Source organism: Podarcis filfolensis (assembly GCF_964270895.1).
Source record: "Podarcis filfolensis genome assembly, chromosome: 2".
Lineage (NCBI taxonomy): Eukaryota > Metazoa > Chordata > Lepidosauria > Squamata > Lacertidae > Podarcis > Podarcis filfolensis.
Window position 1 is genome coordinate 86,863,125 of NC_139605.1, and position 23,584 is coordinate 86,886,708.

The 23,584-nt window shown below is 44.9% G+C and overlaps 3 protein-coding genes across 4 annotated transcripts in view; 1 reads left to right on the forward strand and 2 right to left on the reverse strand.

Annotated features, from left to right (window-relative positions):
• Positions 1-2,085, reverse strand: part of GLP2R (glucagon like peptide 2 receptor) — a 39,472-nt gene extending 37,387 nt beyond the window's left edge. Inside the window, exon 1 of one of the 2 annotated variants that reach the window (XM_083597922.1) lies at positions 1,807-2,085. The gene's annotated coding sequence lies outside the window, so the exon portion shown is untranslated. The remainder of the gene's footprint in view (positions 1-1,806) is intronic. The other variant, XM_083597925.1, reaches the window with a different exon arrangement.
• Positions 107-12,718, forward strand: GSG1L2 (GSG1 like 2). The gene is made up of 5 exons (XM_083597956.1): positions 107-981; positions 7,025-7,072; positions 8,950-9,102; positions 10,149-10,260; positions 11,767-12,718. The coding sequence occupies exons 1-5, from the start codon at positions 684-686 to the stop codon at positions 12,056-12,058; spliced, it is 903 nt and encodes a 300-aa protein (XP_083454082.1). The 5' UTR covers positions 107-683; the 3' UTR covers positions 12,059-12,718.
• Positions 12,719-19,116: 6,398 nt separating this feature from the next.
• LOC310752103 (olfactory receptor 2D2-like) lies at positions 19,117-20,614 on the reverse strand. The gene has a single exon (XM_083591862.1). It carries the CDS (start codon positions 20,228-20,230, stop codon positions 19,283-19,285), a length of 948 nt encoding a protein of 315 aa, XP_083447988.1. The 5' UTR covers positions 20,231-20,614; the 3' UTR covers positions 19,117-19,282.
• Between the last annotated feature and the right edge of the window lie 2,970 nt (positions 20,615-23,584).

Here is a 23,584-nt window from a genome sequence, read left to right on the forward strand (position 1 = left end):
TCCTGTGTTTACTTTGCACTTAATCTAATTCCTAAGTATCAGGAGAGGAGTGTGTGTGTGTTTTCACTCTTTGCTCCCCTTACCCGCATTTCCTTTCTCACCTTTCCCTAGCCTGATCCCTGCCTCTGTGGGGTTTTGGGTCTCAGCTTTCCAGCGCTGTGGCGCGTGACTTGATAAAAGTGATCACTCCTGGGGCTTACGCCTTTTTGCAGCTTTTCACCTGGCGCTCTGTCTCCTTATCCCATCCCCCGGTGCTTTTTTTTGGGTGGGGGGTAGCTGGGTTCCCACTGCTCCGCGGGGAAAGAAATGCACTCTGTATGCTCAGAGGCATTCTTGGAGAGCCTCCTCGTGCTGAGCTCAGGCAGAGGCGGCAGGCTTTTGAGGCTCAGCCCTGTTCATCCCCGGCTCCCATCCTGAGCTGAGGGAGGGGGCGGGAAGGAGGCGTCTTGGCAGCTCTGCCCACCTGCTCGCCTCACCTTCAGAAACGGCCAGCGGCAGCCTGGTGACTGGCTGGATGCTGCGGGGGGAACCGGCGATTTGAGAGCGGGGTTTTTTTCCACCAGCAGGGGCTTAGCCAAGAGGCGCGCGGCAGCAGCCCGAGGGTGCCTCTCCCCGTGCGCCCCGTCCTGTCCTCGCTCGGCGTCGTTGGATGCAGCCTCTGCAAGGCGGCAGTCCTCAGCGCGATGGGGGTGGACCGGCGGCAGCGAGCCTCGGCGGCGCTCTCGCTCAGCTGCCTGTCGCTCACCTTCTCCATCACCGCCTTCAGCAGCAGCTACTGGTGCGAAGGGACCCGCAAAGTGGCCAAGCCCATGTGCAGCGAGCTCCGAGGGGGCACCCACTGCATCCGCTTCAACACCTCCGGGGGCCCCAACGACAGCAACGTGGTCCAGTATATCTGGGAGACCGGAGACGACAAGTTCGTCGACCGGAAGTTTCACGCCGGCATCTGGTACTCTTGCGAGGAGCTGCTCCTCGGAGACGGTGAGTGGCGGCCTCCCCGTCGGGGCAGCAGGGACTAGTGGTGAGCGGGGGGGGGGCAGCTGGAGAGGAGGACCGTCTGGTTGGTCTCAAGGGTGAGGAGGCTCCTTCCCGAGGCGGGGGGGGGGGGGAATGGGGGTCTTGCAATGACATCCTGCGCGGCCACCGGCAAGTCACTTTGAACCTCACTTTTCCCATCTGTAAAACGGGAACAAGAGCTTACGCGCCCTGGGGTATTGGAGCGCAAACAAGCTATGTTGCTTCTGAAGCACAATTTGCTTTAAAAGAAATGGCTACTAATGAAGTGTAATCGTCAAAGGCTTCTTTGTGGGTTAATAGGGAGGAGACGATCCGTTTTAGTGGTATGGCATTCTTTGTTGAGTTGTTATCCACCCCCCACCCCCCGTCATGTCACATTTCTGTCTTAAGCTCGCTTATCACAATTCCCCTCCAATTCCGATGGGGTGGGATGAGGGATGACCTCCCCACACACACACCGTCTGTCCCCCCCGCCCAGCACTGGCTCATATAGGAAAGGTTACCCCAACAATATAACGCAAACAGAGATATTTGGAGCCAATAGTAGGAGGAACACGATATTTAAAGTGTGCAGGAGAAATAGTTAAGCAGAACATATGTGGCATTGACTCTGCTCCCTTTTAAAAAAAAAATCAGTGGAAATAGGTTTTTAAAAGAGGTAGTAATAAATGATTCTGTGATAAATAATGGTAAACTCATTAACACGCACACACTTGTAGTTAGTAGTATTCTGGAGCAAAAGAGAGTCTTAAGACATGACACAGATAAAGGAGAAAACGTTTTACTTACTCAGAAGAGTTTCAGTGTGGAAAATCAGTGCTGGTACAGCAGCAAAGGATCGGCATTGTGGCTTCTTGGCTGCGTTAGGAAATCAAAAGTTTGCAACAGAGTGGGAAGATATATTACTCCTAGTTATTTTTTTCCCTATGTAAATATAACTGCTGATCCAGCTAGGTCTGTCTTGATGAAAAACGGCCTCTTTAAACTCCACATAACTCACCAAAACATTACTAGAAGGAGCATTTCACCAGAACTGCATATTGTCCTAGGGTGGAATTAAACTTTACAAGTGCAATGTGGGATTTCCAACCCCATGTGTTTTTTCTCAACTGCAGCAGGGATGTTTCAGAGACCTAGACTAGTAGGGGGTGTTTAGCCCTAATTCTCCCCTAAAAATGACCCCCTCACCTGATTGTTGTAATCATTTCTCCTGAGCAAGAGGTAAAGCTGATTTGTGGGAAGATGTCCAACCTTATAGGGGTAAGATTGTATAAATTTGAGTGATATCCCTTATTTCCAAAAGAAAAGGAGGAGGAAGACTATTTACAGCTTGTTTTTTTGAAGTCTAATGGTAAAAGCTAACATATTTGTTAGCTGTGTGCCATTTTTTTAATAGCACTTCCTCCAGCCACAGGAAGTCCACTCAGTTTACTTGTTCTCATGATGACATCTTTCCTGTGGGAGAACAGATTCTTTCCTGTGGGACAATAACTTGATTTGTTGCATAGAAGCGATAGTAAGCACCCTGTGCATGCCATCAATCCCCCTTAGACATCTGTCGAGATGGCATTTGTACAATGACATTCATCTTCAGAAACACCACCAGTGTAATCTTGTTTTTTGTTTTTTTTATTAATTTGCTTGAAATGATGAAGAGACCAGCAGCGCTTGACAGCTACTCCAGAAACCAAATTGAGGCTTCAGAAATAAGCAGGGGAGGGGAGAGGGGGGGAAGAGCAGCATCTCTCTATCAAGAGGAAGATGCAGAGAGGAAAAGTGAAGGATTATCTCCCGTACATCCACACTGAAGCACCTTTAATTTCCAAGGCATCACTGTGCTGTTATCAAGTCTTGCATGTGGGCTTCCCATAGGAATCTAGTTGGCTGTTGTGAACTCAGGGTGCTGGGCTAGTTGGAACTTTGGCCAGATCCAGCAGGGCCCTTCTGTGTTCACAGGACAATATATAAAAACCTGCTGTATTTATTTTGAGATTTTGTGTTGCACACCTGTGTTTAGAGTGTATGAGGAGTGGCTGGTGGTTTTAGATAAAATGGGCTATTCAAGAGACAAACCCTTCTCTCTCCCTCTTCCTCCCAGGTGAATGTGTGCACAGCATTTTGTGGGTTGTTATGCTTTCCTGAGCCTCTCTTTCATCTTCCTATATGGGGAAAGAACCAAAGCACAATGCGTGCTCCCCATGGAGACTGGACTGTGTGTTTGTTGTTGTTTAGTCGTTTAGTCATGTCCGACTTTTCGTGACCCCATGGACCAGAGCATGCCAGGCACTCCTGTCTTCCACTGCCTCCCTCAGTTTGGTCAAACTCATGCTGGTAGCTTCAAGAACACTGTCCAACCATCTCATCCTCTGTCGTCCCCTTCTCCTTGTGCCCTCAATCTTTCCCAACATCAGGGTCTTTTCCAGGGAGTCTTCTCTTCTCATGAGGTGGCCAAAGTATCGGAGCCTCAGCTTCAAGATCTGTCCTTCCAGTGAGCACTCAGGGCTGATTTCCCTAAGAAAGGATAGGTGTGATCTTCTTGCAGTCCATGGGACTCTCAGGAGTAAGATCAGCCAATTAGCTGAACACGGCTGCTTGTGTCCATTAGTGAACTCCCATTCCTACCAAAAGGGTCATGCATCACAGAGAAGCACCCAGGAAAGCATTCTCCAGTCTTCCACCCCAAACCAACAAGAAAGTCAAAGACACCCCTCTCTCCAGTGAAATCCCCATAGTTGTTAAATAAGTGTCACCCATGACACTCTTAGTTTGCAATTCTGTACCCAAGAGAAATACCAACTGAAGTCAATGGGGCTTTCTTCTGAGAGTCCACATGCTTTTAGCTTCTCCTAGTAGTTTTAGTGGGGAGGGGAATGAAAGAGAGAAGGGAGGTCAACTGCGAAGCCTGGACAAAACATTACCTTCAAAGGAGAAATGGGTTGGGGAGAGAAACAATGATTAACTCTACCTTGGATATTACAGCAAAGCTGTGGGATAAGAGTTGGATTCAGCTGAGCAACAACAGATCTTCTTGAATTCACACTATCTTTTTTATAGGATACCTGCCACAGGTTCAGATACGTATTTTCACCTGATGATGGAAACATGGTTTTTATTGTTCTGTGAGTGGGTTTGGATGTGATGTGTAAGTTGATGGCGTTTTCAGTAGCATTCTGCCTAAAAATTATGAGGGTCCATGCTTAAGACCCATGTTTTTCTGCCATGGCAATGCTGGGAAGCATAAGGTCCATGATATTTTACAGTATGATCTGTGAATTTTGCAGTGCAATCTGTAGCCATAGACGTGATCTGTGATTTAATGATGTTTCAGAGTGGTCCCTTGCAAAAATAATGGAAATTCAAGGGGATCTTTTTTGTTTTGTTTTTGTTTAGTAGAGCCAATGTTATGGACAGCTGTGCACATATAATGTGGATGTACTTTTTGCAGAAAATTTAAAACCAAACAATTCACGCAGCTTTATTCACAGCTGTGCTGCTGGGTACGTGCACACTTAAAAATAACACACGCAAAATGAAGTGGCTGACCATTCAGCCTCAACAGCAAAGATCAGGAAATGTAGAACAATTTCTTTATTTTTATCCACAGAGCCACTCCCCCTACCTGAGGTGAAGGTGGAAGTTGCCAGAACCAATTCAGCCACTCCCACCAGCCAAGAATTAAGTCATGTATGCGTTGCTGGCTTAAAACACAGTGAGGCTGTTTTTTCTCTCACTGTGTTTCAGATTGAACTGCTTGCTGCTAAACATATTGGCATAGTTTGATGTGTATTGAAACCTCTTGCTCCATGTACACACCAGTGAGTGGAGACAGGGCAGGGATATCTTAACCCAATGCACATTACCGATATTTGCCAACATTACTAGGGTTGGCAAAAATGTGTAGTCCTCTCCCCCACCTTTGTTTTTAGTCTGATTTGTGCTATTATAAACTTCTGTCACTGGTTTTAAGTACGTAGCACTGTTTTCTGTGTACAGCTATGCATAGCTTTAGAGTTGCCCTCTATTTCTCAGTGTTTTACACTGAAACTTATCTAAAATGTGCTCAAAATGTTGCTGTGCTTTGGCAACCATTTTGGGTGGTGCATGGATCCTAGCAGATCCCCAGCTTTGCTGACCTTTGTCACCAGCTCTGCTTCCAGTGAATTCTTCTATTTTAGAACTCAGGCCAATTCCAAACAACCTTCTGCGACTGGCATGTATCGCTTCCCCCAAACGATCCTCAGAAATGTAGTTTACCCCTCCCAGAGCCACAATTCCAAGCACCCTTCACAAACTACAGTTCCCATGATTATTATGTTAAAGTGGAACAAGAGTGCTTTAAATGGATGGTGTGGATATGACCTCACATAATTATAGGTACTTCTTCAAGTAAGCACTTTTTGTTTCTTTCCTGGGCTTGCAGCTAGACTTAAGTTTGGATGCTTTTATACAACACCTTCAAATTAGAAAATTAGAAGATGTTTCACATGATGCTAGAAGTCAAGGTGCCCTGAGAAGCTTACTGCCTAAGCATTAACAGTGACAGTGATGGGGTGGGAGGGGGCAAATGTTCAGAGCCATGTGTAGTGGTGGAGTTGAATTCGGAAAGATTGGAATTGCCCAAATTGTGTGGCGTGCCACTTGTGCGAATAATTTGTCACATGGTACTCTACCCACACTGTTCCATTTCCAGCATCCACCTACGTGGGTAACTAGCTGCACAAACTGGGCCAGTGCAATGACACAATCATAGAGATGGCCACCAAGAGAGAACTGCTCAGAGGGATAAATGGGCAAAATATGACTGACACATGGGCCGGAGTTTTAGCAGGAGGGGAAAGCGGAACTCAGAAATTCTGGTGGGAAATACAGCAAGATTTGGCAACAGCCTGGCTTTGAAGTTAGAAGAGAAGGAAGGGGTGTAGAAGGAAGCAGAACTTGTCTCTGGCAGTCAGGTTTGGTAGTCAGAGACAAAACTAGACATTTTGGGTTGGAATAAGGTGAAGTGTTAGTGGTGAAAAATAACATTTGGGAATCACTTGAAGTCAGGTCCAACGGCATTTATAAGAACATTTAGAGTGGATAAAAAAGCTCTGCAAATGTTGCCAGGTGTTTGCCCATTTAATAGTGCTCCTGAAGTTTTTGTGTATAACTTGTGTTACATAGACTGGGAGGTAATCAGCTAGACTGAGAATTTGAAAACTGTTGGATTTCATATTGACCCCCCCCAGTATTTGAACAGTGCAAGAGATGTGGCTCAGCTGGTAGTGTAGGAAACCCTTAGTCTTAGGTTTGTGGGTCTGAGCATCACATTGGGCAGAAGCTTCCTGCATTGCAATGGATTGGACCAGGTAACCCTCATGGTCCCTCCCAACTCTATAGTTCTATGATTCTATAATTCAAAGTGTATCTCTTTTTAAGATGCACGTGAACAGTGATGGAGAGGCTGCCTATGTCCCTGCCCGTGTGCATTTTAAAGGGACAAGTGGTAAAAATGAAAGAAGAAAAAAAAGCTGGAGATGGGCCATGGCTCAGTGGCAGAGCATCTGCTTTGCATGCACAAGGTCCCAGGTTCAATCCCCAGCATCTCCAGGTAGGGAATTCCTCCTGTTTGAAACCCCTGAGAGCCTCTGCAAGAGCTGGATAGACCAATGGTCTGGCAGCTTCCTATTTTCCTAGAAGTCACAGCTTGTGGAGCATGCACAAATACGAAAATATCATGCAAGAAGCAGCCCTGCCTCTGCTTTGTTTTATAGGCACAAAGTGGGATGCCTGTTCTTTTAATCCCCCCCCCGGGGGGGGATTGCATTCCAAATAACACTGCAGCATTTTAGCTCAGCGCGCTGGCTTCCCCTACCATCTGCTTACAGCTCCCTTCTTGTTGCTTGTGGGAGGCTGTGTTCCTATAAGCCTTGGGAAGGTGGGAAGGCTACGCTGGCTGATGAGATGCTCAGGTTTTTTCCCCCTTCCAAACTATAATTTGAAAGTGTACATTTTATATGCCTTATAGGTGAGAAATGTAGAAGTTTTATCAGCCTGACACCCCCGGCGGATCGAGGTAATTATATGCTGTCACTAATTCAAGTTTCTGCTCTTTCTATCTTTATGTTCAGTGTTCTGAGTCATGGGAAACACAACCCTAGAATAAATATATCCCCGTTTCTATGGGACAAACAGTGGCTCAAATCCACGTATTCTGAATGTTTGCCAAATTTGGTATCTGCGCGTATTTGTGGTGGGATTATTTATTCTAGCTCTAGTGCATATTACCTTGGATAATTCCCAAAGAAACCCAAACTCAGTTTAGAAGCTGAAGCCCAAGGTGCTTGAAAAGGTTTAGGAAATGGTGGCATCCTCCGCAGGGTGGTGGGGAATAGTTTTGGGAAAGCTAGCACCTTTTGCTTCCATTCATCCTTCTGGAAAATGACTCTAGCTGTGTGCATGCTCCTGTCTTCTCTGTGTCCAGTACGCTCCCACTGCTGGTTTTGAAAGAGATATACACACAACATTAGCCGCAATCCTTGTTTATCCTGTGCCTATCCTGTCGTTTCTTAGGAAATGCTATGCTTGGATCTGTTTTTCTCCAAACCAGCTTCAATCCGAAGTGAGAAAAAGAGCAACCCCACTCTATTTTAAGCAGGGACTGTGCAAGCAGCCTCTGTCTTCTATAAAAAGTTGTGTCTCCAGGCTGAGTTTAAAGTAGCCAAATGCAGGAAAGATCAGGGTTCCTCCTTTTAGTAGTTTTGTAGGCATAGGGATTTCAGCGAGAGGAGCTGGCATGACAAACTACACCTGTTGAAATTCTTTCTTCTGCAGATCTGGCTCACTTGGCTAAGGGAATCTACAGTGGGGGATGGGGGATGGACCTGGCTGCTCCTCATAGCCTTCCTCAAGTTAGCGTACAGCTCAGGAGACTGAGGCTGTGTACACATTACCAGCTAGGTAAAGTGCAGCTAGGTCTTTCTTTTTCTCTATTCAGACTGAAGCTTGTTTTTGGGGGAAACTCATCAAAACACAGCATTTCATAAGAACGACAGGATAGATACGAATTGTGGCTAATGTCACGTGATTCCCAAGGTGGTAGTGAGAGCACCCTGGATGAGGAGTAACCAGGAATGTGCATGCAGCTGGATGTGATTTGTACTCATACTGTATTCTGATGGTCATTGGCTATAAATAATAAAATTTGTTGATTGGTTGTTTGCACCTAGACTTCCTGTTTAAGGTAGGTTGGGATGCAAATAGAGGATCTGACATACTCAGCCCCACTAGGTTCATAATGCAGCTGTAACTGTACTGGAGTAAGTTGCTCTGTTCCATTGCACATATCCTGGCACATACCTATGGACTGGGGTTTAAGGATTCAAGATGAACTTCTCCTGCACCATCTGTGAAAACTCAGTGATAACCAGCTCCAATAAAAAGCAGTTGAAGCCACAATAAAGGGCAGGGCCGCAACTGTTTTAACTTTATGTGCATATAAAGTAAAGGTAAAGGGACCCCTGACCATTAGGTCCAGTCGTGACCGACTCTGGGGTTGCGGCACTCATTTTGCTTTATTGGCCAAGGGAGCCGGTGTACAGCTTCTGGGTCATGTGGCCAGCATGACTAAGCTGCTTCTGGCGAACCAGAGCAGTGCACGGAAACGCCTTTTACCTTCCCACCGGAGCGGTACCTATTTATCTACTTGGACTTTGATGTGCTTTCGAACTGCTAGGTTGGCAGGAGCAGGGACCGAACAATGGGAGCTCACCCCGTCACAGGGATTTGAACCGCCAACCTTCTGATTGGCAAGTCCTAGGCTCTGTGGTTTAACCCACAGCGCCACCCGTGTCCCTTTTATGTGCATATATTGACAGCTTAATGGATACAGAATGGGGGGGTAGGTCTTGGGGCATGTAGGATTCTCAGAGCTGCTGACCTTTGTTGTTCCAGGGGTCCTGTGGCTCTCCATTGCAGCAGAGCTCCTCTACATTGCTTTGCTTCTGATGGGCGTCGCTCTCATGTTGATTGAAATTTGCTATTCCATCAGCATGCTAGATGGGCTGAAGCTCAATGCGTTTGCTGCGATCTTCACCGTCCTGGCAGGTATTTTATTATTACTTATTAAATTTATATAAGCAGCCTTCCTCCTGAAGAAGCCCACCTCTATCATTGAAAACATCAACAACAGTATACAATCAAAACTCTTAAACAACCCTCTAAAACAGTTCAAAAACAACCCTCTAAAGATCGGTTTAGAACTTCTAAGTAAAAATCACTGAATGTCACAGCTAATAATTTCAGGGATGCTAGGAACAGATCTTTCAGCCAGAGTAAACAAGAACGTTTTTAGATTCTTCCTAAAAGTTAATGATGAAGTAGGCAGATGCACCTGAGACCTTGGAGAGCTGCTGCCAGTCAGAGGAGACAAAACTAGGCTAAATGGGTGACTAGTCGAAATGGTGTGAGGCAGCTGCCTGTGTCAAAATCTAAGTACCATATGTCACTAAGTATCTAAGACATCTAAGTATGTCACTTCCTGGAATATGCCCCAAGCAGCAGCTGCGACTTTAGGCTTGAATTCTGCAATCCTTATGGTCCACTTCTCATGGTGTCCTTCAGTTTGTGCAATGGCCTCATACCAAATAAATCCAGTTGGGTGGATTAGTTGTGTGCCCCTCACCTGCCTCCGTATGAGAGGGGCTTTATTTTTATCTTCCTTATTCAGTCAAGTATGAACCATCAGGAGCTAAGCCTTTTCAGGCAGACAGGCTTAAGGTCTGAAGAAAAAGGTGAAGCCTCAACATTATTTGTCACAAATCTCTATCTAATGACAACAGAATTCATTTGGTATTGAGCAGCTGAGGAGATTACTGCCTTTGAGATGTTCTGTCAACCTCCCCCCTCCCCCCCCCCCGGAATTTCACCTAGTGCTTCTATAAGCCTGGGTATACATTTGAGTTTTAAAAATGTTTTTAGATGCTCTTGATTGCATTTGTTTAATTTTTATTGCATGGTGTGTATTTTTTAACTGTTTGCTGTTTGTTCCCTTGGGCTGCTTTGGGAGGGGAGAGGAGGAAATCAACCTGATGGATCTGCAAACGTGAATTAAAAAGAGGTCCCTGCTAACAAAGCATTGTGAAATATTTCAGGTCTCCTGGGAATGGTGGCTCACATGATGTATACAACTGTATTTCAAATGACCGTCAATCTTGGTCCAGAGGACTGGCGCCCACAGACCTGGGATTATGGCTGGTCCTACTGGTAAGCTGGGGGGGGGGCAATGGGGGAAAACATAACAGCAAATGGATGAACATGACCCGCCAATCACTCTGATTGTTTGGTTAAATTAGGGGCTAGTTGTGCAAAAGAGAAAAGAAAAGGGCCTCCACACATTTGCTTTTCAAGTACTAAATAAATATGGAACCAGCTAACAGAAGTAGTTATGTAGAAAGAGCCAAGTATCATGAGGAAACTGTCTAGTCAGTTTCCTAGTCCAGACACCTATGGTTCCCTTTCTGCTTAGTCGATGAGGCGTTAGTGACCAGGGAAGCACAGAAGAAAATGACCACTGCGGTCCTCCAGATGAGAGAGCCTATGAAATCTTCTCCAGTTTGTAAAGAGGCAGCACACAATAGAGTTTGCCACAGGCCTGGGAAGGTTTCAAACTTCCAATGGTATCCCAAAGTACCTTGGGCCAGTGTGAGTATTTGCCTGTGCAGTCACTTTAGAGGAAGAGCGCAGCCAGTAATATAACTGGTTGGGAATCACCCATGTGACCAGCGCAGAAAGCATTGCCCTTAGTTCAGCTTGCATTCTGATTGGCTATGTAGCAGAAAATAGCCACATCCATTGTGTGTTCTCTGATTAGGTGGGATCCTGCAGTGGATTAGAAAGAAGCTCTAAGCAACAGAAACGGCTGCAAAGGAAACGGCATTAAAAAAGCTGACACTATGGAAGGGTAGAGGTGTCTGTAGTAGGGGTTGCAGGTTCAGCCTCCCTTCTCAGAAGCATATCTTTCACATTGAAATGTTGATGGGTGGACTAGAAAGTATTAACTACAAAAGCATAATTAGTGCAGTGCTTCTGCATGGTCCTTGGGAAAGGGCTCAGTGGTAGAGCATCTGCTTTGCATGCAGAAGGTCTCAGGTTCGATCTTTGGCATCTCCAGGTAGGTCAGGGAGAGACCCCCTGCCTGAAACCATGGAGAGCTACTGCCAGTCAGTGTCCACCATACTGAGCTGGCCTAGATAGACCCAGTGTGCTGACTCAGAATAAGGCAGCTTCCTGTGTCTGCTCTTTTGAAAATGCTCACCATACCCAGCAAAAAGTTGTGCACTGGTGGTGATGTTTTTAAACGGAAGCTCCATTTTCAGTCTACAGGCTGCACAAAAACAGTTACGCAGCTACGTGTGTGTAGTGCAGAAGCACTTTTAAAAGCAAACAAGGTGTGCGAGTGTGTATGGGCATGTACACATTACCAGCTTCAAACACGGGAAGGTTGTTTTTTCTCTGTGTTTCCATTTGCATGTCATTGCACACGCAAGTTGCCTACTGACTGTCCACAGCAGCAGATGGAGTGGGGGCATGGAAGTCTTCACATGGCTTATGTGTTTTCAAATCAGATAGAAGCTGGTTTGGGGGGAAGCATATCAAAACAGAACATTTCTCAGGAAGCTACAGGTGGGGGCTGTGGTTAACATTGGGGCTTTACAAACCAGTGGTGGGAGCCCTGCCATTTTATTCATGATCTTGTTGTTTTCTTGACAGTCTTGCCTGGGGCTCATTTGCCTGCTGTATGGCTTCCTCAGTGACCACAATGAACAGATACACAAAAACTATTCTGGAATTTAAGTATAAACAGAAGAAACTGGAGAGAAGTTTAAAGGCTAAATCCAAGTCTTCCGATCCAGAAAAGGCTTGGACAATGTACATCAACACCATCCACAGCACAACTGGGGACTTGATGCATCACCTGACAGACATTCACAGTCCGACTACTCCTACAACATTTGCAGAATTAAATAATATCCCCATGGCACATTGTGAAGAATATTGCTAAACTATGTGACAGAGGGTTCCCCCCTCTTACTTGCTTCCATTTTTTCTTTTTTGGAAGTAACCAGTGTTTACTTGATGCATTCTTCTGTATGTCAAGGATTGATGTTCTAACTGTAGGACATTTTGGTGACTTGCCAAGAGAAAGCCAAGAAGAAAAACCTTCTTCCTTTTCATTTTCAATTTCCTTTGCTTCTGTCTTGATTGAGAGTAACTTCCAGAAAGCACTAAAGTTCCACTGATTTCAGTGTGGGCTGATTTAAGCACATGCTTAACATTCCCCTTGAAATCATGCTCTAAAATTGTAAGTTTGTACCTAGTGCATTTTGAATGTGTTGTTGTTGTTGTTGTTGCTACACAAAGACCAACTTTTGTACTTTTTTGGAATGTAAATGGGGAAATTATTAATGTGATTGTTCATAAGAACAATGAACAGTGAAGCTGAACTCTGCAGAGGGGTTTTCTTTTCCTTTTTTTTTTTTTTTTTGAGACAAACATTTCTATTTTATCCGTTAAGTGGTTGTACCTCTTTGCTTTAAGATGCCTTTAGGGGTTTTTGCATAAGCCTCTCTTGTTAGGACCAAGTTTGATAAACTCTGAAAACAGTTTCACCTGGTAAACTCCCATGCACTTTTTAATAACATCCTTTGAGACGCCTGAAAAAGTTCTCAGAGTAAGATCATTAAGGAAACTTCATTTTGCATTCTAACTTCCTGGTGCCAAGCAATCCCATGAGCAGGTAATTATTATCTGACTGGTAAACCTTGCCAACTGGGGTTTATACTTTTGGCTTCAGGCAAAAGTGAAGTAAACAAAGGAAGCAACTCTACATTTGGGAGGATTCAACAACAGCCTTGCATGAATAGCCTAGGAGCTTATGCTAGGTGACTGTGTGACAGCAGCCATCACATGGCAGGTAGGACAAAGATGCCAAAGTTTGCCATGTATCTCCAAAGTCTCCTCCTCACAAGATAACATCCACCCAGGAGAAGTGCTTCTGATCTTGGCTATTTACAAGGATGGTCCTTCTATTAGACCAGAGATAGAGACGCAGGTGGCGCTGTGGGTTAAACCACAGAGCCTAGGACTTGCTGATCAGAAGGTCGGCGGTTTGAATCCCCACAATGGGGTGAGCTCCTGTTGCTCTGTCCCAGCTCCTGCCAACCTAGCAGTTCGAAAGCATGTCGAAGTGCAAGTAGATAAATAGGAACCGCTCCGGCGGGAAGGTAAACGGCGTTTCTGTGCGCTGTTCTGGTTCACCAGAAGCGGCTTAGTCATGCTGGCCACATGACCCGGAAGCTGTCTGCGGACAAACGCCGGCTCCCTCGGCCCATAGAGTGAGATGAGCGCCGCAACCCCAGAGTCGGTCACGACTGGACCTAATGGTCAGGGGTACCTTTAGGGAAACCTAGTGCCCTTCTGATGTTGTAGGACACAGGCTTCCATCAACCCCAGCCAGCCTGGCCAGTGGTCAAAGATAATGAGAACTGGCATCCAACAACATCTGGAGGGCCACACTTTAGACCACCCCTGTATTAGACTAAGGCAACCTGCTTCAGGTGGCAGCAGCTGGGTCATCATTTTAAGGACATCACATTGGCAGTTATTTAAGTAATTATATTTGTGCTGATATGTAGAGAACCATTTGGGCTTTCTTCCTCAGGCACAAAACTATATGCTACCTCCTCTGGACCTGGACCAACAAGTTAGCTCCAGAATGTCACACATGGGAAGGGAGCCTATTTATGCTTAGAAAGTGGTCCACACACTTCACATTTATTAATCTCAGTCATCTCCACAACAGGACTTTAAGGGACTCTAGTCTTATCATCCTTATTTTGCTGATGACTTGGCATAACCACTGCTTATACTGGATTTTTGATTCTTGGCGGCAAATAATAAAATTAGATGGGATGTGTACCAGGCAACCTAGTCCCAAAGCTGATTTATAAACAGAGCCCTACCAAGTAATCAGAGATAGGAGTACCATAGCTGATGTTAAAGTTGCTTAGCTGTTGAGAGTGGTGATCTTAGCTGCTGTCCGAGGTCCTAGCAACATGGACAGTAGCCTTACAACTCCAATAACCCTCTCCCTCAGCTCTTGGCCAGTGATCTTGTGCTAGTCTGTTCACCACATTGCTTGCTGGCTATTGAATTCTCTTGCAACCTGAGCAGCAGGGTTGCTTACTTAAGGAAATTGCTGTAGGCAAAGAAACAAACTTTTCCCAGAATTTTGTGCATGGAGAGATGTCTAAACTTGGCTTCATGAATTGCAAAGAAGAATATGTGTGTTTTTCTGTTCTATCTATCATCTATCTATCTATCTATCTATCTATCTATCTATCTATCTATCATCTATCTATCTATCTATCATCTGTCTATCATCTATCTATCTATCATCTATCTATCTATCATCTATCTATCATCTATCTATATCTATCTATCATCTATCTATCTATCTATCTATCTATCTATCTATCATCTATCTATCTATCATCTATCTATCTATCAATCTCTATCTATCTCTATCATCTATCATCTATCTATCTATCTATCTATCATCTATCTATCATCTATCTATCTATCTATCTATCTATCTATCTATCTATCTATCTATCATCTATCATGTCCATACTATTCGGCCGACAGCTGTAGACCAAAGGTTAATTAGGGGAACATGCTGCATTCTGGTTCTAAGCAAGATGTATGCATGTGCATATTTAAACCCCTCCTACTCTGTCAAAGCAGTAAGAGTGAGAAGGGTGAGCACAGCGTGAGGATGCCTTAATAGTCTATTTTTAACCATGAAGCAAACCCACCCATTATTTAATTCAATATAATATAGGCCTTATAGTTTATGCCAAAGTGCTGGTGGAGCCGTTTGGGCACTACCCTCTATATTTTCCAGTCGAAAGCACTCGTGGATGTGTAGCAGGGAGCTCCCCTGGCACGTCATGGCTATACCAAAATATGGGTTGCAGAAAAAGGCAAAGTGTGGTAGCGCAGGTAGATCTTAGAAATGACAACTGTGTAGGTATTCCACAGTAGGGAAGAGTAGTCAATGTGAAGCCTTCCAAGTGATGATGTTGGACTGCAGCAATGGTGGGAGCTGACCATTGGCCAGGCTGGCTGGCTTTCTGAGAGTTGGAGGCCAACATCTGGAAGTCTCCACATTGGCTACCCCTGTTCTGGAGCAAGGCTAGTTGCTAAGATGGCCATGCTTGTCATCCCAGATGGCCCTAGAGAGGGAAAACTTTTAGGACATGAATGTTAACAAAAAATGAGGCAATGCACTACTGTGCTGTGTTTCCTTTGAAGCATCTGTTACTCTGCAGCAGATGATGCACTGGCCTGAGCCAATCTGATGGAGTGAAAGCCAGAAGAGACTACTTGATGTCATTGTTTATACATACTTTCCCCGCACACTATAAATCTAGTATTGGAAGGTGGGAGGGGGAGAACCATGCCTATTAAACAGCTCATCTCATGTTCTTTCTGATTTCTATCTGTTAATTCTTACCTCTGTGAGAACTCCAGTCTAGAAGTTTGGGGGAAGGTCCCCCAAATGATACAGTGTGCCAAGGGAGCACCTAGTGGTGACATGTCATTATTTGTCATGCCCATGGAGATGAGGGGTGGCTGAGCTGTAGACTTCTAGATGATGTTGAACTCCAACTGCCATCTGCCCCAGCTAGTCTGGCCAGTGGTCAGGGATAGTGGAAGCTGTAGTCCACCAACATCTGGATGTCCACAGGTTCCCTGGTGCAGACACTGCAGCTCATACTAGAGCAGCAAGCCATGGTCTTCTTTTTGTGTGTGTGTGGACAGGTCATGAGAGTAGCATGGCTTCCGCGGAAAGAACAGTTGCCGCTTCAGCTTTGATGGATGGCAGTCTGACATTATATGTGTTTATTTGCAAATAGTAAATTCTGTTGGGCTTATTCCCAGATGTGTGTCTCTGTGTGTGTTGCCTTTGGCTATAATCCTTAACAGAATGACTTGGGAGCACATCCCACTGAAAGCAGGGTTGCTTAATTTTGACAGTTAAGATCACATTGCAAAGGTCTTCATTTATACACGGGTCTTTATTTTAACCCTAAGAAAATTCCACATTCCAAAAACTGTGTTTCATTATCTCCCCCGCCCCTTTATTCATTTTAACATTCTCAGCACCTCTTTTCAATCAAATGATCTCCAAGGCAGCTTACAACAGGAATACTAACGGATACAAATGTACTTAATTTAGCTCCTTTATTCAACTGCAAAATCTGGGGTTTTGCATAATCTGGAATTTACTACAGTTAAAGGAAAAGAACCCAATAAATGACTGAAAGCAATGGGAGGGGGTAGAGGGTTCCTCAGAATAAAAAGATCTTACCTTTTGATAGAGCTGGAAGGCACCTCAAGGGTCATTGAGTGCAACCCCTGCAATGCAGGAACTAAATGTCCTGAAACTCCGAACAAACCTATTTTTGCTTTCTGAAGCTACAGCTCATACTATGTGATCCCATCATCTCTCTGTGCACCCTGCCCACCCTTACAACCACATGGATTAGAAACTCAGGGGTAGTTTTCAAAAAGGGAATTGGTTGGCTCGGGCTGTCTTTTATGCCATTCTTCCAGTTTTCAGACACAGAGAAAACGCATAAAACTGTCCTTCTCAAACTGAATGCATGTGACCCCAAACTCTGTGGGTGTTCTAATACGAACAGCCCACAACTGCAATGCAAGCAAGTATCCCTCCATTCATTTCAAAATCAGGTCATGTGGGGTGGACATTCACATAGGAAAGCGAGCCGCAATAGCAATGAATGCATCAGAGATGCTGCCCTCGCCTCTGCTGTTTGCCGTAATCACTGAATGGCTGGGATGGCGTTTCTAAAGCAATTTGTACACTTCGTATCTAGCAGAGAACATTTGCAGATAAGGACTGAATGTTCTATACCAATGAAACGTATTCTGTGTTTTAATGTATTCAACGGGTTCAATGCAGTGTGAATTGCCTAAGCCAAGCTTTGGGTTTCGCCACTGTGGCTAAGTCTTCACGATAGCCACAGCTGGTGTTGCTTTGCTTATGATGGGCGGGGGAACTTTTTCAGCCCAAGGGCCACATTCCCCAATGGGCCACATTCCAGGGACCACGTCCCAGGATGGATGAGGCCAGAGGAAAAAAGTGGGCAGTACAAGGGATGTGACCGTAAGCTACTTTCCAGCTTTGCAAATGAGAGAGATCTCCATCCAGAGCACAGACATATTCAAGCCAAGCAAATAGCACTCAGAGAGGAGGGACAGTGGAGAGGGGCTGGTTGGGGAGAGGGGGCAAGGCTTGGAGAGAGGGACTTTGTGATGCTTTTATTTAAGTTCCTTTTTTGTTGTTTAGTCAGAGCAAGCTTTAGGTCTGGTTGCAGGGTTTGTTTGTTTTTTCAGACAACAGCATACAAAAAAAAATATTGATTTACAAAATGCCATAAAGCTCTGTAGCATTTGTTGTGTATCTTGTACTCAGTCACATCTGGGACGTGTAAATGCAGTCTGTCTATCCCTGACAGCCCTCCTGTGGATCCCCAGGTGCTAGATTGCTAGACTGATACTAGTCTAAACGTGTGAGGCATGCAACAAAGTGTTATATGGTATCCTCACCTCCAACCAGGAATGCTCTTGTCCAAGGTTCTAGCCAATCCGTCCTGCCCTTCTCCATGATGTTCCATTCCATTATCTCCCCACTCTCCTGATTTTTGCTGTTCTCTGCACGCCCCCCCCCCCCGATAATATTATGTGGCTACTGAGTATACTCAGTCACTAGGCTGTGTTTTTGTTTAGTTTTTTTGTCCCCATAGGTTGTTTTTTAAAGAAATATAGCTAGTACTTCTGCAGACCTCAGAGTTTCCCCAAGTACATTGATACTTCCTTCCTGTTCCTCAATAACCCTATTCAGCTCCACTTTTATCAGCACACTCCACCTGAATTTGATGCCAGAAGGGGTGATATAAAACAAAGATAAATGTGTGTGAGGACTGGAAAGGCTTTCATAGTCAGACAATCCCTGCAGATGCTTTCTTCATCCATGCACCTGCCAGGAGTGAAGAGAATGGAAAACCTCAAAGGTGCACTTCAAATAGTTTATTTAAGGCTGCACACATTTCAGGTTCTTCAGAGGAATGTTTAAAGCTGATGTACAATCCATATAGTGAGAACTGCATCATTTTTTTGAGAGAAAAAATCCACATCTTTGAAACATGAAAACGACATAAAAGTCAACAGCAAAAGAATAATGTATCAAAGCCTATAAAATGGCACACAGTTATAGCAGAACAATAACATTATTTTAATCTTATTTCCCATTGAAAACACCAGTTCTGTCACAAACATGGTAAAATATGTCGTGCTTATCTCCAAGCACATTTTAATGTCATGTCGGTTTTGAAGGCGTTTGTGCATTTTTAGACTTAGGGGACGTGTGATGTGCTAAGCAATGGGGTTGTGTATTTGTTTTATCCTTGCCTGCCCTAGAGAAGAATATTGCAACTTGAAATGACGTGCTTAAATCGTTTCAAGCGCAGTGATCTATAGTTTTTGGCTGGCTTTGGTAACCAAAAATGGTGGTCACCTGGTTTCTGCCCCTTCACTTCCAGCTTGGCTTCTAGAAAGCTTGGCCTTCAGTCATTGTGTAGTCGAGTACACCTCCACCAACATTGGAACTAGTGAGAGGATGAATATCTCCACACGGTTGTCAAGATAATTCCAACCCACCTCTGCCTCTTCAAAGCTAGCCATTTGGTCACACTCTCCCAGGAGGTGATAACCCATTCAGACACAATTCCGGAAAGCAAAAAATGTAGAAGCCTGCACTAGAGACTCCCCCTTTATTTCTGACTATTCATTCTCTTTCTTCTTTCCTCATGACCTTCCTGGCCAGATGTTTTGCAAGAGGTATGGCACAGAAAGCCCGTATCAGTAGGGTCTGGTGCTGAGAGACAGGGAGCAGCTAGTAAACTTCGGCCAAGTGTCTCCATAGACATACACAGAACAGGGCCGTCCCTCGAGCAAAAGTACTCTAAGCCTGAGCAGAAAAGCTCTGAAGAAGACTTCTCAAGTTCCTCTAACCTATCAATAAAATGTTAAAGCTATATAAGAGGATATGGCTAGAGTGGCTTTGGCTTTTGACTCAGAGTAGAATTTGTGTTTGTGGGTGCAAGAGAGGCATGAAAATGGAAACCTGTAGTGAGAGTCATGTTGTGGGCGAGAATATTTTCCTACTCAATAGTTTTTTCAAAGCACCCTTCACCTCCTTGTTTCGAAGGCTGTAGATGAGAGGATTCATCATGGGCATTACCACAGTGTAGAAAACAGACACTGCCTTATCCTGGCCTGTGGCTGAGCTGACAGAACTGGGCCTCATGTAAGCAAAGAGAGCTGTGCCATAGAAAAGGCTCACCACCACAAGATGGGAGGCACAGGTTGAGGCAGCCCTGCGCTGGCCCTCAGCTGAACGTATCTGCAAAATGGCCACCCCAATGCGGGCATAAGAGGCGGCGATGAGGATGAAGGGCAGGAGGAGCAGGAGGGAGCCAAAGACAAACACAACCACCTCTGCCTCTGTGTAGTCGGCAGACGCCAACTTGATGACAGCAGGCACCTCACAGAAGAACTGGTTGATACGGTTTTGGCCACGGTAAGGCAGCCGCAAAGCGAAGGCATTGACTATCAGGGAGTTGATGAAGCCGCTAGCCCAGGCAGCCCCTGCCGTCCAGCTGCAGAATCGCCAGCTCATGATGGAGGTGTAGTGCAGAGGGTGGCAGATGGCCACGTAGCGGTCATAGGCCATGATGCCCAACAGCACACACTCTGCCATGCCAAAAACCAGAAAGATGTACATCTGAAAGGCGCATCGGGCAAAGGGCATGGCCTTCTGCCTGGAGAGGAGGTGGGCCAGCATCTGTGGGATGGTGACTGAAGAGTAGCACAGGTCCAGCAGAGACAAATGGAGAAGGAAGAAGTACATGGGGGTGTGCAGGCGAGGCTCACTTGCGATCAGCATGACCATCATGCAGTTCCCCACCAGGGTCACCAGGTAAGTGGCCAAGAAGAGAACGAAAAGCGCAGTTTCTGCCTGCACCCCCTCTGCAAGGCCCAGGAGGATAAACTCAGCCACCGAGCTCTGGTTCCACTGCTCCATCCAACATGCCAGCCAGGCGGCACCTGAAGCACTAAGGGAGGGAGGGCAAGTGAATGGAAATGACAAGAGGCTGGTGATATCAATGCTCACAAAGGCAACTGTAGTTTTGTACAATTAAATCTCATTTCACTCTGACAGTATTGCTCTCAATAACTTTAGAGGGCCATCTGTATATTATTGAATACATTATCTGGTTATTTTTGGAAATGGCAATCATCCAAATAAAGATGCATTTTGATTAAATAGGGAAACATCTTCACATGGGCAATAAAAAGCTAGGGATGTTTCTGAAATGCTTTTACGTTCAAATTCCCCTTGGATTTCAGATTTCTTAATTGCCTGGCCTTGTTTCTGAAGTTGGTCCTGTAAGCTTAAATATTATAATTGTTGGGGGACAATAAACAATTCACGTTGTTGTTGTTGTTGTTGTTGTACAATCTACTACATGTGCATTCTGCTGTATTCTTTTTAAGTATATTTTATACTACAGCACAGCAGCTTGCAACAGTCCGAATGCTGAAAGAAATTTGCTGAGAGACATTTGGATGAACTCCCACTGAACTGTGAACTGAATGTGAAGCTAACTGGCTCATTTTGTAAATGGATGAATGTGCCTTTTGGACAAGTTGAACTTGAGCTAGAACATGTTCCCTTTAAAAATGAATTTTCAAGCTCTAGACCATAGCTATAATAGTTATTATTTGGTGATTTACCAATACAGATGAGCACAGAAACAACATTGATGCGATCATACATATAACCCTCCCATTGTGAAAAGCAGGCACTAAGTTTGTAGCAGGGCGTCACTCTGATCAGCAAGAAGGCAGGAGCAAAAGGTTAATGTTCCACTCCCCTATGTAGAGTCCCAGTCCAGCTCAGCGTCACCTTCCCTACCCTATTTATTTATTTTTTTAATTGTGCATATCATGTCCAAAGATGGGAATGATTACACATCCACCCAGGTACTTGAACACACGGTCATAATGGCCCTCTCTTTAGCCCTTGTGCTATTGTCTGCCTTCATCATAAAATATTTGGCCTTCTTGACCATTGGACCCACTACTGGTCTTGTCTATTCAATCCACTGGAGCCTGTCTCTGTATGCAGGAGAAGTCCCTAATTCACCGAGGGTTTGAGCCCATTGGCTACCCTCACCTGGTTTAGCCGGCCAGTCGACGCTGTTTCCAGGGTGTGGCCACTGCTGCATGCTGACAGCTTCTAGGAGCCACAGGTGAGAGCTGAGTTCAGGGTAGGGACCAAAGGTGGACAAACTACCCCAGAAGCAACAAGACGTGTCCCCCACCAAAGGTACTACCCCTCCTCTAACACTCCATACCCCGCAAGTTACCATGTAGATTTTAAGTACATGAGAGGATGGGTGCATATTATATTTTATTTAAAAATAAAATAAGCCCAAGGCTTTCCCAGCAATTTCACCCATTAAGAACACTTCCTTCATCTTAGAGTGTGATTGACTAGAACAGTAGTTGCTTACAATTCTTTTATGGTAAATCTCCTTATTGCACTGACTCAGGGCCAATGCTACCATTGGGGAAAAATAGCGAACCAACCTTTCTCCATATCTGGAGGCACTTCATCACCATGAACTTCCTAAAATTTTCAAACTACCCCAAGGGGGTCAGGAATGGCACAATGGTAGTTGTTAGGGGAATGTCACTCCTATGGCTCCACAGAAGGAATTCTCTTCACAGCTTTGCAACCATAAGGCATCTCCCTCTACTTTTCTGCATGGTCATCCTGTAGCAGAGAAGTCTGTGGACTGGACTGCTTGTTCCTTATTGATTTCTGTCACTACCTGAGTAACAAGGTTGTTTACTTAAGGAAACAGCTGCAGGCAGGCAAAACAACCCCTTCCAGAACCGAAGCTTAGCTGACAGTTTGGCACAGAAGAATGTACATGGAGAGACATCTAAAGGTGTGTCAATGTACTGCAATGTATTGCAAAACCAAATATCGGTGATTTAAAATTTTCATCCAAGGGCATGCAAGTACCTGCAGCTGCACTGTGGGACAGTTTGTTGCACTAATGGTCAATGGGGGGGGTGCACAGTATATTCTGATTTCTGCATGACCTTAATTAAATGTAGTATGTGCATAGAGATATATACATGAGAGAGGTCTAGATGACTGCAATGCTATGACCACATTGGGGTTTGTTGCATTAGTCCCCATAGTTCATCAGTGCTGTTAGCTTAGGTTGTACTAGGTCATATTGTTCCAGCTTCCCAGGGCACATGGACCAGTCATTTTGCTTGCCCCTTTCTACAGCTTCTTCAGGTCTACCACAGATTTTTTGAGATGGGGTGCCCCAAATAGTGAGAAGTATATTTCAAAAGCAGATGCACCATTTATAGCTTCATATAAAGATATGGTGATATTTTCCATGATATTTGCAACCCCATTCCTAGTAATTCCTAGAATGGTAAACTAGCTGAATTTCTTCTCCTTGTCATTATTTCCATGCTCCTTATCAACTGCCTGGGGGGTGGGGGAACTAAAATTATGTCTGTACAGTGGTACCTCGGCAGTGGTACCTCGTTCCGGAGGTGCGTTCTTAACCTGAAACTGTTCTTAACCTGAAGCACCACTTTAGCTAATGGGGCCTCCTGCTGTTGCCGCGCTACCGGAGCACAATTTCTGTTCTCATCCTGAAGCAAATTTCTTAACCCGAGGTACTATTTCTGGGTTAGCGGAGTCTGTAACCCGAAGTGTATGTCACCCGAGGTACCACTGTACATTTCTTCCTTCTGTGGTTTATAAAAGCTACTTCAGGGGGTGATTTGAGACAGGGATTTAATGGTGGAGGAGGAGAAGCTTAGACTCCCCATCCCCCGTCATGTAGCCCTGATCCAAATTGCCTACCCCTCATTTTTAAAAGGGGTGATGACAGTTGACTGAATTCCAATGAAAAAAGGAATTTTTGGCCCATAACCTGCACTACTTTAGCCCCTATCTGTGTGTATGTGAAACAGTGGTATAGTTGTGGCCAGAATAATTTCTTTTTAGATGCATTGAAATGAGGATTGTTGAGGTCCCAATCCATCTCATTTGTGGATCTATTGAGTAGCCTTGGTAAGCGAATATATGTGATCCAAAGTTCTGTGGGTGCTCCAATATGGACATTGCTATACAAGCAGATGCCCCACATTCATCTCAGAGTCAGAGCAGCTGAGATGGAGATTACATATAGAGATATGGGATGAAGATTCACATATGGAGCTGAGCCAACTATGAACAGAGATGATGTTAATCACAGCAGAGAATGCCAGCAAGGAACTCTCAGGCAGTCCAGTTCAGTCCAGTCTGACTAGCAGGGACAGAAGGATCAGACCA

Coding starts and splice junctions, on each gene's coding strand:
- GSG1L2 (XM_083597956.1), top strand. CDS start 684: ATGGGGGTGGACCGGCGGCAGCGAGCCTCGGCGGCGCTCTCGCTCAGC. Junction 7,073..8,949: donor GACACCCCCGGCGGATCGAG/GTAATTATATGC, acceptor TTGTTGTTCCAG/GGGTCCTGTGGCTCTCCATT. Junction 10,261..11,766: donor GATTATGGCTGGTCCTACTG/GTAAGCTGGGGG, acceptor TTTTCTTGACAG/TCTTGCCTGGGGCTCATTTG.
- LOC310752103 (XM_083591862.1), bottom strand. CDS start 20,230: ATGGAGCAGTGGAACCAGAGCTCGGTGGCTGAGTTTATCCTCCTGGGC.